The 13261-nt window shown below is 36.0% G+C and overlaps 1 protein-coding gene, 1 long non-coding RNA gene and 1 pseudogene across 2 annotated transcripts; 2 read left to right on the forward strand and 1 right to left on the reverse strand.

The window, feature by feature from the left end:
• The first annotated feature begins 254 nt into the window (after positions 1-254).
• On the forward strand, positions 255-2561 carry LOC137724873 (disease resistance protein RUN1-like; annotated as a pseudogene).
• Position 2562: 1 nt separating this feature from the next.
• On the forward strand, positions 2563-4236 carry LOC137725475 (disease resistance-like protein DSC1). Its single transcript, XM_068464166.1, has 2 exons — positions 2563-3070; positions 3178-4236. The coding sequence occupies exons 1-2, from the start codon at positions 2582-2584 to the stop codon at positions 3778-3780; spliced, it is 1092 nt and encodes a 363-aa protein (XP_068320267.1). The 5' UTR covers positions 2563-2581; the 3' UTR covers positions 3781-4236.
• Positions 4237-6099: 1863 nt separating this feature from the next.
• Positions 6100-6914, reverse strand: LOC137725478 (uncharacterized). Its single transcript, XR_011067530.1, has 3 exons — positions 6677-6914; positions 6365-6436; positions 6100-6201 (listed from the first exon to the last, which is right to left on the reverse strand). It is a non-coding gene; the product is annotated as an uncharacterized lncRNA (long non-coding RNA).
• Between the last annotated feature and the right edge of the window lie 6347 nt (positions 6915-13261).

The following is a 13261-nucleotide window of genomic DNA, read 5'->3' on the forward strand; positions in this document are numbered from 1 at the left end:
CATGCAATTATATTCTAGTAACCTTATCAAGACTTGACAAGAGTTCAATACCTATGAGGACTATACCGAAACCCTAATCAGTTTGGAATATCTAAGGTATCAGTTAATAGGCCTGATATCAAGGGAGTATGGATATATATAGGGAGGTCTCTGCACTCACAGTAATTATCCTTCTTTCGTGCTAAAACCCTATTTGATAGCAAGGACTCTCGGCTGCTTGAGTGTAGAAGACTCCTCATGAAACCCTAGCAGTCATGTCTTCTTCTTCTTCCTCCACTTCGGAAGATAAGTTTATTTCCCTTTAATTGTTTGATTGGTTTATTGTAATTATTTTGGTTTTATCTGTGATCCTAGTAGCTTGTTGATTTTGAATTACTTCTTACAACTTGACACCTACATAGATTACAAACTTGAGAGAGGGGATGAAATCAGACCTGCCCTTCTAGAAGCTATTGAGAAATCAAAGCTTTCGGTGATCATTTTCTCAAAAAACTACGCTTCTTCCACATGGTGTCTGGATGAACTCGTCCATATACTAGGATGCAAGGAAAGGGATGGACAGTTTGTTATACCCGTTTTTTACGACATCAGTCCACAGGATGTACGAAAACAACAGGGGAGTTATGCAGATGCATTTGCCAAGCTTGAAGAACGTTTCAAGCTTGAAGAAGGTATGGACAAGGTGCTTAAGTGGAGGGATGCTTTGCAGAAAGCTGCCAACCTATCTGGTTATGATTATTCAAACAAAGCCGGGTAACTAACTTTGCAACTCTTGCAGAATTTTTTTACTTGTGACCTTTGTTTCAAACAAGATTCATTAATGCAGGACTTAGTAACTATTTTTTTCCTTCGTGGTTACTTATATTTTCCAGGACAGAGGCTGATTCCATTGAGAAACTTGTCGAAGTTATATTGAACAAATTGGATTGCAAAAGCTCAAGTAATTTAAAGGGCCTAGTTGAAATTGAAACCAAAGTTGAGCAAATTGAATCGTTACTATGCCTTGATTCATCGGATGTTTGCATTGTAGGTATTTGGGGCATGGGTGGTATTGGCAAGACCACCCTTGCTGATGTTGTATATCACCGACTCTCTTCCAAGTTTGAAGCTTGCTGTTTTCTTAAAAATGTTAGAGAAAATTACGAAGGAAAAGAAGGAATATATAACTTACGAAATGAACTTCTCCGTGAGATTTTAGATGATAAAAATACAAATATTAAGACTCCATCTATAGGATCAGAGCTTATTAAGGGGAGGCTCCGTCGTACAAAGGTACTCATTGTTCTTGACGACGTGAATGATTCAAGGCAATTAGAACTTCTAGTTGGAGATGATCTTGAGTTTGGTGTCGGAAGTAGAATCATTATAACAACTCGGGATAGGAGCTTACTCAATGAAAAGGTGGTTGATGACAAAATTTATGAGGTCAAGGGATTGAAACATGATGGCGCTCTTCAGCTCTTTCATTTTCATGCTCTGAAAAATAAGTCTCCTACGACAGTTTATACAGAGTTTTCAAGAAAGGTGATAGATCATATTCAAGGCATTCCATTGGCTCTTAAAACTTTGGGTGGCTTATTCCATCACTGCGATACAGAAGAAGACTGGGATGAAGAATTGAACAGATTGAAAAAATTTCCTAGCGAAAAAGTTCAGAATGTGTTGAGACTTAGTTACGATGGTGAGAAGAAAATGAGAAGGAATGCTTTCTTGACATTGCATGCTTTCTGAAAGGGGTAGATGTTTATCACGCAAAAAGAATATTAGATATTCGGGGTTTCCTTGTGACGGGAATCCAAATTCTCATTGACAAGTCTCTCATATCAATTTCAGAGATGAATCGCTTAGAGATGCATGATTTGCTGCAAGAAATGGGCCGGACAATTGTTCGCGAACAATGCAAGGACGAGCCAGGAAAACGTAATAGGTTGTGGGCTGCTGCTGATGTCTATCAAGTGCTGGAGAATGATATGGTAAGAACCAAAAATCATGAACTTTCTATGACGGGACCACGGAAACTCATTTTGTACAAGCATATGTCAACAAAAGTAGTTTTTAGTAATCTTGGTTGTACATTTATTCTCATTATACTATTTTCTCTTGATTTCCAGGGAACTTCAACAGTTCAATGCATATGCTTTGACACGTCTAACATTACACGGTTGGAATTATGTGGATCACCGTTCAAGAAGATGTCTAATTTAAGATTGTTGATAATTCATGATGATCATCTAAGACTCTATGACCTTCCAGAATGGATGCGACAGGCTTATGTTGCTGATCTTTTTGACAACAATCTGGACCTTTCTCAAGGTCTTCAGTCTCTTCCCAATTCTCTCAGGTATCTTTACTGGCAGGGATACCCGTTGAAATCTCTTCCAACAAAATTTTCTCCACAAAATCTTGTTGAGCTTCGATTGCCCCACAGCTTTGCTGGGAAAAAACTTTGGAGTAAAAACCAGGTATATATATGCTTCCTCTTCTTTTTTCTATGTTTTTTTTATAGAAGTATATATATGCTAACTTTTGTTCTTCGTATGAACTATGGTGCCTCTGGAAACCTATTGGGCCGAAGTCAATAATGTTCTTCTTTCCATTTTTCTTTAATTTGTTACAGAATCTTGGGAACTTAAAAGTGATTGAACTAAGGTTTTGCGTGCATCTGACTGAAGTTCCAGATCTCTCTCGCAGTAAAAAAATTGAAGATATAGTGCTTTTTGGGTGTGAAAGATTGGTTCGAATTCCTTCTTATTTTAAAGATCTTGACAAGCTTAGGTGGCTGAATCTGGGAAAGTGCTCAAGTCTAGAATTCTTACCAGAGCTCCCAGTGCTATGTTGTCTTGAAGCAAGTGGCTGCACTTCACTGAAGACAGTTTCAAGTTCAAGAAATTCACTCACACAAGCTTGGGATAAATATGAATTGTTTCGAGGGCGTTTTAACTTTGTTGATTGCCCAAAGTTGAATGAAAATGCAAGGACCAATATAATGGCTGACACACAGTTAAGAATTATGCGAGTGGCAACTGGGCCATTGAAAACTCAGCAACGTAAAGAAGAAGAACTTGTCATGGTATCTCTCTCCCTCTCTCTCACCCACGCACACACTTTCATATCTCCTTTATGCCATTTTTTCACATGTTGAATAATTTACTTGATTTACATGCATCGATGTTACAGGAAATGACTTCATCTATCCCTATGTGCTATCGGACTACACGTAGCACCGACTCTGCTCGGACTTTAGTTAGCACTGCATGTACAGGATATGAAATTCCAAATTGGTTCTGCCATCAAAATGAAGGATCTTCGATAACTATCAAGCTTCCTCGAAATTGGTATTGTACAGATTTTTTGGGTTTTGCTCTATCTGTTGTTCTCCCTCCCCAAATTTCTTATATGGAACTGATGCTTGGATGCTCGTGCAATTTTAAAACTAATAGTGGTGAAAGCCATGAAACCATTTATCCTACCCATTATCCTTTAAATGCAAAAGGGGAAGTGGTTGCTTATTCGCCATTCGGTCAGGTATTTGTGTGGTATAGTGCGTTTGCACTTGGAGAGGGAGCAAATTTGAATCGCTCCAATTCTTTTTACAAACTTGTCACTGGGGCCTGTTTTGAGTTCAACGCTGTGGATGCCTGCCGCCGTCGCGAATTTAAGGTGAAAAAGTGTGGGATCAGCCTGCTGTATGCTAAAGATGTCGAGACCATCAAGTGGGGAGGAAATACAGGTTGGAGTAGCCAAAAAAAAAAAGTTAGAAATGAAAAATTAAGAATTTGAGCTCTTCTTATTGTTTGTATTCTCATCAAGTCGGGAGGAAATATCGGGAAGATGTCTTCGCAGAGGATTGTTTACAAGGATTCATAATTTCAATTTTAGGACAGAAGATGTTATAAACATGTGAAAGTCATAATCTTTTGTTATTGGTGCTCATAATTATTATTTTTTCAAGTTTTAATTACCTTGTATTTGAGAAGAGGTTCAAAACTCTCTTCAATTTCTTTTGGTTCTGGTTTGGCTTCAGGCTTAGCCTCCGTTGTCACCATTGACAGAAGACGGGCTCTTAGGAATAGAAGTGGGTATGAATGGAGCTTGATATGATCTAATAATGAAAACATACACAAATCAAACATAAAATACTAGATCATATAAAAGTTTCCTTGTGAGTTTGGTTTTCTTGACCAAACTTTTATCATTTACTTAATTTATTATTCCTTGTGGCCTTTTTTTTTACCAATCTATATGATGGGTTTAGCTAGAAATACTAGATCATAGTACTAATTGTTATAGTTTTTAGGCTTTTGATCATTCTTTTATTAATTTTTAATATTTCATTTACTTAATTTATCATTTAATTCGCAAATTAATATAAAAAAACTCCAAAAATAATGTGGTCTTATCTTATCTTCTCTTACAATAATTCGTTTCATAATAATCACTAGCAAAAGTGCTCCACACATGGCTGCGAGTGCTTAAAATATTTTGATAATATATACATACAGAAAACATATCAAAAGATTGGCGGTGTTTACTCTTTATTCAATTGAGAGGCATTTTCAAATTGTGAGGGGATGAGAAGACCCGTCCCATCTTCCAACTTCAATACAAGTGCCTGTGGCGAAGCATATCGGGAAGATGTCTTCCTTGAGGATTGTTTATAAGGATTCATAGTTTCAACTTTAGGACAGAACTAGAAGAAGATGTTATAAACATGTGAAAGTCATAATCTTTTGTTCTTGGTGCTCATAATTTTTATTTTCTTTTCAAGTTTTAATTACCTTGTATTTGAGAAGAGGTTCAGAACTCTCTTCAATTTTCTGATTTGGCTTCAGGCTTAGCCTCCGTTGTCACCATTGACAGAAGACGGGCTCTTAGGAATAGTAGTGAGTATGAATGGAGCTTGATATGATCTAATTATGAAAACATACACTAATCAACATAAAATTTCAAATGCATGAACGAATTTATACAAATATGTTGAAAAGAATATCACTTTTTTTATATATGTTGAAATTTGTTGATGCTGGGGTGAAAAAATTCCTCGACTGAAAAATTTCCTGCCAATTTAGAAAAGAACTATTCCAAATTACGGATGTACTCTATTAATTTAACCAAGAACATGCATGGCACCACCACTATTAAGAAGCATCAGCATCAACATACAAAGACAAAAGTTTCTACAATCAGTTGTCAAATTGTTACCAAAAACATGCATGGAAAGAATAAAAATGACCACAAAGATGGCTAAACAATTAACCACATATGTTGTTTATATGCCCACTGAGAGGAAAAAGCTTCTGCAATTGCAAGAACGTATTTATATAAAATAGACATGTCACTTTAGCTTAAGCTCACACACCATCTGAAAGAGCTTCTTGTATCCATTCCAATCATACTCCTGTCAAGCATGTCCCTCTACTATTCCCCACCAGCAATCAACCATAAACGCCATCTACATTAACTGATATCAATACCCTCGGCTGCTTTAGTGAGCATCTGGATCAACCAGCACACACTTCATATGAATGACACCTAACTGCCACCAAAATAAAAGACATGATGAAGAGCATACAAATTGGCGACTAAGCTTAAAAACAACCCTTGTGTATTAAGCAGAACTTGAACTCACTTGACATGGCAACCTCTAATGCAAGGTAAAGAGTAGAAAAGCAAATGCATTGACAAACAGAAAACCATGTAATCCTTCAATCACATAAATATAAACATTATATCCAAGCACCTAAAATAAAAACATGAACCAAAATCCCAGAAATTTCACTATGAAACTGAAGCTTAATAAACATATGTGCACCTGTAGCTATTGCCTCATAAGAATTTCCTTGAAACGGTGTGAATTGAGTTGAGGATCAGAACCTATAATTGAATAGAACAGTCTGCAAGTATCAAACAGAAACAGGAATCCAAATGACCAAAAAGATAAATGCAGTGATAAATAAAGTTAATACCTATTCATATTCCCCTTGCACTGGCTGTAAAGATCAATCAACTCCTTCTTCTTGAAATCAGATCCCTTCTACTTTGCTTTGAACACTTCGATATCAGCTTCAATAACCTGCACCGGCCCTCGCTGTGGCAACTTTTTGTTCATTTTGCTGCCCTTACCCCTTGCTATCTTGTCCCGATTTACATGTTCTTCAAATCTCACGGGCGTCCATCTTCCTCGACCAATTTCATTCTGGCCTGCAGTCAGTTTTCAACGCAATTTGTTGCGATCATTCGAGAGGGTGCGTAGAGTTCTAGTGGTCACGCCGGCTCAGGTGTTTACAACACCACCTCCTTCTCTTTGTCTGCCTTTGTAGGCAGACAAAGAGAAGAGCATTAATTTCATGAAAAGCATTCTTACCTGATGATTATAGAGATTTCTGCACATCATAACAGCATTCAGACCTCCAGTAATAATTGAAAGTGCAATGATCTGTTGCAATTGGTAAGTAATACTTAGTCACTCGACAATTACCAAATGGACCAAATAATAAAGAAAAAACCAATCTTGGTTAATTCATTTAACTAAGAAGAAAGGCTGTGAAGTTCCAAAATGAATATGCAGCCATCTTTTGGAATGTCAAAACTTATTTCTCATATTTAACCATGATATACAGATTCTCCGTGTTTTCATCTTCTGGATTACATGGTGATTACTACCTTTCTCCCTTACCAAACCAGGAAGCAGAAACATAGGACCCCCATGGGACCCTATAATCTCCAGCCCAATGTCCATCTTGTGCCTGGATTGTTGAATAGAAACTCAGAGACCTTCGTAATGTGATTGTCACTGCCTCTTCCGTTACCTCTTCTTGATTTTTAACTTTGAGTTGTGGTAGATTAGTGGCAAATGGATTCTCCTTTGCAAACTGCATTTCAGAAATAAGAAGAGAACACGCTCGTAATCCTGCCAAAAGATACCCCTAATCACTAGCTATCGTTTTCATTGATCCAAATCATCCAATTAGCAGAAGTATCCAACAATCTCCTCGGCTGAAAAAATTCCTGCCAATTTAGAAAGGAACTATTCCAAATTACGGATGTACTCTATTAATTTAACCAAGAACATGCATGGCACCACCACTATTAAGAAGCATCAGCATCAACATACAAAGACAAAAGTTGCTACAATCAGTTGTCAAATTGTTACCAAAAACATGCATAGAAAGAATAAAAATGACCACAAAGATGGCTAAACAATTAACCACATATGTTGTTTATATGCCCACTGAGAGGAAAAAGCTTCTGCAATTGCAAGAACGTATTTATATAAAACAGACATGTCACTTTAGCTTAAGCTCACACACCATCTGAAAGAGCCTCTTATATCCATTCCAATCATACTCCTGTCAAGCATGTCCCTCTACTATTCCCCACCAGCAATCAACCATAAACGCCATCTACATTAACCGATATCAATAAGGATTTAAAAGAGAGAGAGACTGAACTCAGAAAAATTTGCTTCCTAGTAACATTGACTTAAATTTGTGGTAGAAGGACTGGAATTTTCTCTTCTTTTTTATTAAAGATAAAAGAGAGAGAGAGACTTCATTTAGATACAATAAGGATTTAAAAGAATGAATTCATATTTTGACAACAAGCTCAGATTTGTTTCTAACATGAAGATATAATCCACGAAATGAGCAAATGTAATGTAATAACTTAAACTAAAATGACTGTGTCCAATGAATCATTCGAAATCCATGTAATCCTTCAATCACATAAATATAAACATCATATCCAAGCACCTAAAATAAAAATATGAACCAAAATCCCAGAAACTTCACTATGAAACTGAAGCTTAATAAACATATGTGCACCTGCAGCTATTGCCTCATAAGAATTTCCTTGAAACGGTGTGAATTGAGTTTAGGATCAGAACCTATAATTGACCTGCACCGGCCCTGGCTGTGGCAGGGGTCGGTGGAAGATCTTTCCTTTTTCTCTAAGTTTCAACTTTTTGCTCATTTTGCTGCCTTTACCCCTTGCTATCTTGTCCCGATTTACCTGTTCTTCAAACCTCACGGGCGTCCATCTTCCTCGACCAATTTCATTCTAGTCTGCAGTCACTTTTCAACGCAATTTGTTGCGATTATTCGAGAGGGTGCGTAGAGTTCTGGTGATCATGCCGGCTCAGGTGTTTACAACACCACCTCCTTCTCTTTGTCCGCCTTTGTTGGCAATGTTGTTCGTGGTAAATCCACATGCTTTTTTCAATTTCTGGCTGAGATTGGCGCGAGGATCGTGGCTGGATGATGAGATTTTCCTCCATTTAATCTCTACGGTGCTGCTTGGTAGGATTTTTGGTGTCTGCTGGGGAAATCGATTCGGATTGATTGGGAAATACCATTGCAGTGGTGGTAGAAGGAATCCAGAATTTTCTTTTGTTCGTGTATAGCTTTGGGCCCTTGGTTGGGCTCTTTTGGGTTTAGCTTAGGTTGGGCTCCTTTGGGTTTAGCTTAGGTGGCTTCTGTTTGTTTTGTTTATGTGTACATGGGCCTTTGTTGTAACTTAATGCTGGAATAAAATTTTGTTCCTTTCTACGGAAAGGATTTTACCAAAAATAAATAAATAAATAAATAAAAGGTAAATATCAGTTTCGTGGTTTTCTACATTTACTACATGAAATTTTTTTTGTTCTAAGTCATATCTAAAATGTTAATTTTGGAACAGTCTCATACATCCGTTAGTGTGACTATTAAGTCTCTCAATGACATAACGTCTATGTAGACAATGATTGAATGACACATGTTATTAAGGGATCCATGTGAAAATCAAAAATTCAAAAAATATTTAAAAATTAATTAAAAAAATATTTATTTAAAAATTGAATGACACGAGTTACGACATTCGGCGCATTGAACGCCGAGTGATTTTATGATTGGATACTCACAAGTGAGTTTCAGAGTTCGGCATTCTGACGGCCGAACCACATTCACCATCAAGACATACATCACCTTTGAATACTTGTGTTCGTACATTCTGGTGTCGATTCGACGTGCTTATACTCTTACGAATATAATCACTATGACCAAATCCGGCACCGACGATTTGTGCACTTCGCAGAACTAGCAGCATTGTCTTCAGGCTCGAGAATCCAAGGGCCGAGATTTGTTCCTTTCTCAGCTGCAGTCGCAAGATAAAGAAGTCAGCAACACACTTAACGCAACATCAACAAATTTTACTCCTTGACCGAGCTCGGCCGACGATTTGGCACGCCCCGCATTCAACCGAATGACGTAGTTAGCTTATTAGTTACTCGGCATGCGCGTCACGTAGGTTTTGTAATTTTTAGAACCAACACCAACAAAGCACCAATCTGAATACTTCAATTTCCAAGGAGGTGTGAGCTAACTATGAATCGTGAGCTTTGAATCAAATAGGGTGAGAAACATGAGAAACCCCAAGGAAACTTGGACACAGTGTCTTGTGATCCTAAGTAAACAGTCCAGATAACATTGCCACTTGAACATGGCTTGCGTACAATATATATCTCGTGCCAATATCTTAGTAAGCAGATCGGGTTGCTAAAGAGGATGTGGTGTCTCCCTTAGCTCTCCACATCCCCCATCGTCTTTGATTCTTTTACCAACTCCAAGATTGGTCTTTGAGGACCACCTTATTTCTTCTTTTTCTGGTTCTCTTCTTAATTGATAGCTTTTTATTTCCTTTTATTTTTCCCTACTCTTTCTACTAATTCATGTAATATCTTGTAACACTCAAATTCATTCAATTCATCATTCTCCATCAAAAGTTAAACGAGAGGCCATTATAGAATTAACCAACACAACAATCTCGATCAGAAAGGAAAATATTTGGTTTCTTACGTTGAAGCAATCTCTTACACGAGTTAAAAAAAAAACCTAAACAAACCCGAGTTACGACACGAGTTAATATTTAAAAATATTAATTTTTAAATAAATTAACCCACACCATTAAGATGGTCTCAGAAATTAAAAACTGATTAATGTAGTCCCTGAAAATAGTTGTCACAAATCAATAGTCCCTTTGTCACAATTCTGTAAAAAAATTATATTATGTGTTGACGTGACACATAAATGGGCCTTATAAGTTTGTTTTTATCACCAAATGGTCTTTGAAATTAACCCACACCATCAAGATTGCCTTTGAAATTGAAAATCGATCAATGTAGTCCTAGAAATAGATGTGTCAAATCAATATGATCTTTTACTCATAATTCTACTTATTAATTAAAAAATAATTAGAAATAAATTTAATAATTAATTTAAAAATAGCCCAGAAACTCAATCCCACAATCACCTCCAATCCCAACCCACACTCCTCTACCTCCATCTATGGTAGCCTTCGCCGTCTCTTCTCTGAAATAAAAAAAATAAAAAATAAAAATCTCAAGGCACCTTTCTTTACACCCTTTGGCACCCTTCAAAGAATTGGACCAGGAACGAAACCACATTTGGTGACATCTTGGATCCGTGATGACTTTGACATCACCGTTAACATTTGGATGATTGACATCATCACAACCTTAATCTTAGAGAGCTTGTTGGGCGTTTCCGCAAATGATCTTGGTGACGTGGATAATGGCGAGCTCTGATTTGATATGATCTCATTTTGTTAAAAGGTATTTTGACAACTTTTTAAATTAATTATTAAATTATAAAACCTACATAAGCATGTAACAAATTTTTTGACAGAATGATAATATTGATTTGCGACATCTATTTTCAGGGACTACATATTTGAATTTTTAATTTCAGGGACCATTTGAGATAAAAACCCTTAAATCTTGTGAACTCCTTTATGTACCACATTAGCATATAACAGAATTTTTAATAAAGTTGTGACGGAATGACCAAATTGATTTACGACACTTATTTTGAAGGACTATACTATTCGATTTTCAATTTCAAAAACTATTTTGATGGTGTTAGTTAATTTTAAAGACCATTTCAGGTAAAACCCCATCTAAGATAAACTTAACAAATAGTGACTTGGAGAGATCCTCTTTAAACGTGTACGCGTCGTTTCTTTTTACACCAACCTTCAACATTACAATTTTGATCTGTTTAGAGCTTTGCTTGTGAAAGCCATAGGTGTGTGGTAAGGCTGGGTTCGGTTCAAATTGGTTTGGTTTTTTGTCGAAATCAAAACAGAACCGAAATTTCGGTTCGGTTTTTTCTGGTTTGGTTTCAATTTTTTTTTTCTTTTTCAAAAAATGAAAAAAAAATTGAAATCTTAAATTTTGTCAAAGTGATAGTATTACATTATCACTTTTCATTAGTGATAGTATTGAGCTAAAAAGGAAGCTGGATGCTAAAAAAAAAAAAAGAACCTTGAAAGTTTAAAGCGAGCAGCCCCCATGCACTCTGAGAGTCAATCAGATTTTGTGTGTTTCTTTCTCACCCTTTGCCGTGACTGACTGATAGGAATCCAGATTCAGAGGGAAGGAGATTATGAAAAAGAACTGAATAGATTAATTAATTTACCACACTGCAACTAATGCCACGTTTAACATATAAAACTAAGAAAAAGTACGTATTTTAGGTCAAACCAGTAAGTAGCTAGTGATTATTATATGCTTAAATATCATGTATTTTAGGTCAAAAAATAAAAAAATTTGAAATCTTAAATTTGAACATCTCAAGCACAACCATGACATAAACATACCAACTAGAATCAAAGAAAATGAAAATAAACATTTAAAGTTCAACGAGAATCATAATATAAAGGCTTTTATTAATATTTTGGGTTTAAAGTTTGACAATACATTGGGCTTAGCACATTTGGACTTGCAAATTGGGTTTAAAAAATAATACCCAAAACAGATAATTAAAAAATATTAATTTAATTAATTTGGTTCGGTTCGGTTCGGTTCAATTTTTTCGATTTCGGTTCGGTTCGGTTTTCGATTTTTTGAATCCACCCATAATGTGTGGCATTCACGCATATAATTAAGTAATGAATGGTCATATAAAATTATAAAATCTAATAATTAAGTGACCGACTAGTTTTTCAAGTTAAAAGGTGAACCCCGTTTCATTAATATTTTAGAAGTTATATACCATAGTGTTGGATAATAGATTTTTACATGAAACATACAACAGGATATATAGTATATTTACGGTGGTAGATCCAATCTTAATATTACTCGTTATCAACTGTTAGTTTAAGTTGTGACATGATAGTCTGATTAAACGTAAATACGAAAAGAAAAAAAAAATGTAAACTTGATATACATTATTATCTCAATCCTTCTCAGTTTCAGTTGTTGTAACCTGGCTGTTGTGTAGACCCTGTTGAAATTGAATATCACAGCTGAAACCCAATGGGCATAGAATAGAAGTTTCTTTCTAACAAAGTCAAATGGTTGCTGTCATTCAGTTTAATATTTGATTAAAACTTCTAATTACAACTCAGATGGAAAAATCCCACATTGACAATTCCTATATAAAGCTCAATCATGGATGTTCCACACAACAAAACAAACTATCAGAAAAATGGGTCTGATCAAGAGAGTATTATTTCGACATTTTCGAGCTGCGATTAGTCGAAAGAGCAATTTGATCGGAAGCAATGAGTTCATGGAGGCCGTTGCAAAAGTAAACGGTGATCATCATCATCAGGGTACTAACGTAATTTCTCATCAGACTCAGGAAGATGGGGTTGTGAGGATGAAGATTCTGGTAAGAAAGCAAGATTTGAAGCAAGTTCTGGAGCTCATGAATGGCGCTGGCATTCATAACCAAGCATCAGTTGTTAGGGCAACATCGTCATTTTCTCTGGAGCAGAGGCCGAGGCTGTTGAAAAAAACGCAAATTCTGAGAGCCAAACATAGTCGCCAAAGTTCCTGGATCCCGGAGCTGCAAAGCATCCCTGAAGAAATTTAATTAAGCTTAATAATATTACAACAATTTTTCAAGCGTGTATGTTTTACTATATATGTTTAACATATCACTTTCATCACTGTAAACTTTTTTCCAATTCCTATTGGTTTGTCTCCTTCGACATAATCAGACTATGTTGGTTCTGTGATAGCTTGTTGTCCCCCAGGGCTCGTTTGAAATTATTTTTAAAATAACAAAAAATGCTTATGGCGAAATTGATTTTGGGTTTCAAAAACACTAAATATGTGTTTCTTGCAGAAATCACTTAAAATGTTTTTTTAGGATTCACTTGCATTTTTATTAAGAATTGATTTCAAAAACATTTTCACTAAAAACACTTTCAGCCATTCTAAAAGTATTTCCAAACGAGTCATAATTTGTTTCCAATATTA

This window comes from Pyrus communis, chromosome 2 (genome assembly GCF_963583255.1).
Source record: "Pyrus communis chromosome 2, drPyrComm1.1, whole genome shotgun sequence".
NCBI lineage: Eukaryota > Viridiplantae > Streptophyta > Magnoliopsida > Rosales > Rosaceae > Pyrus > Pyrus communis.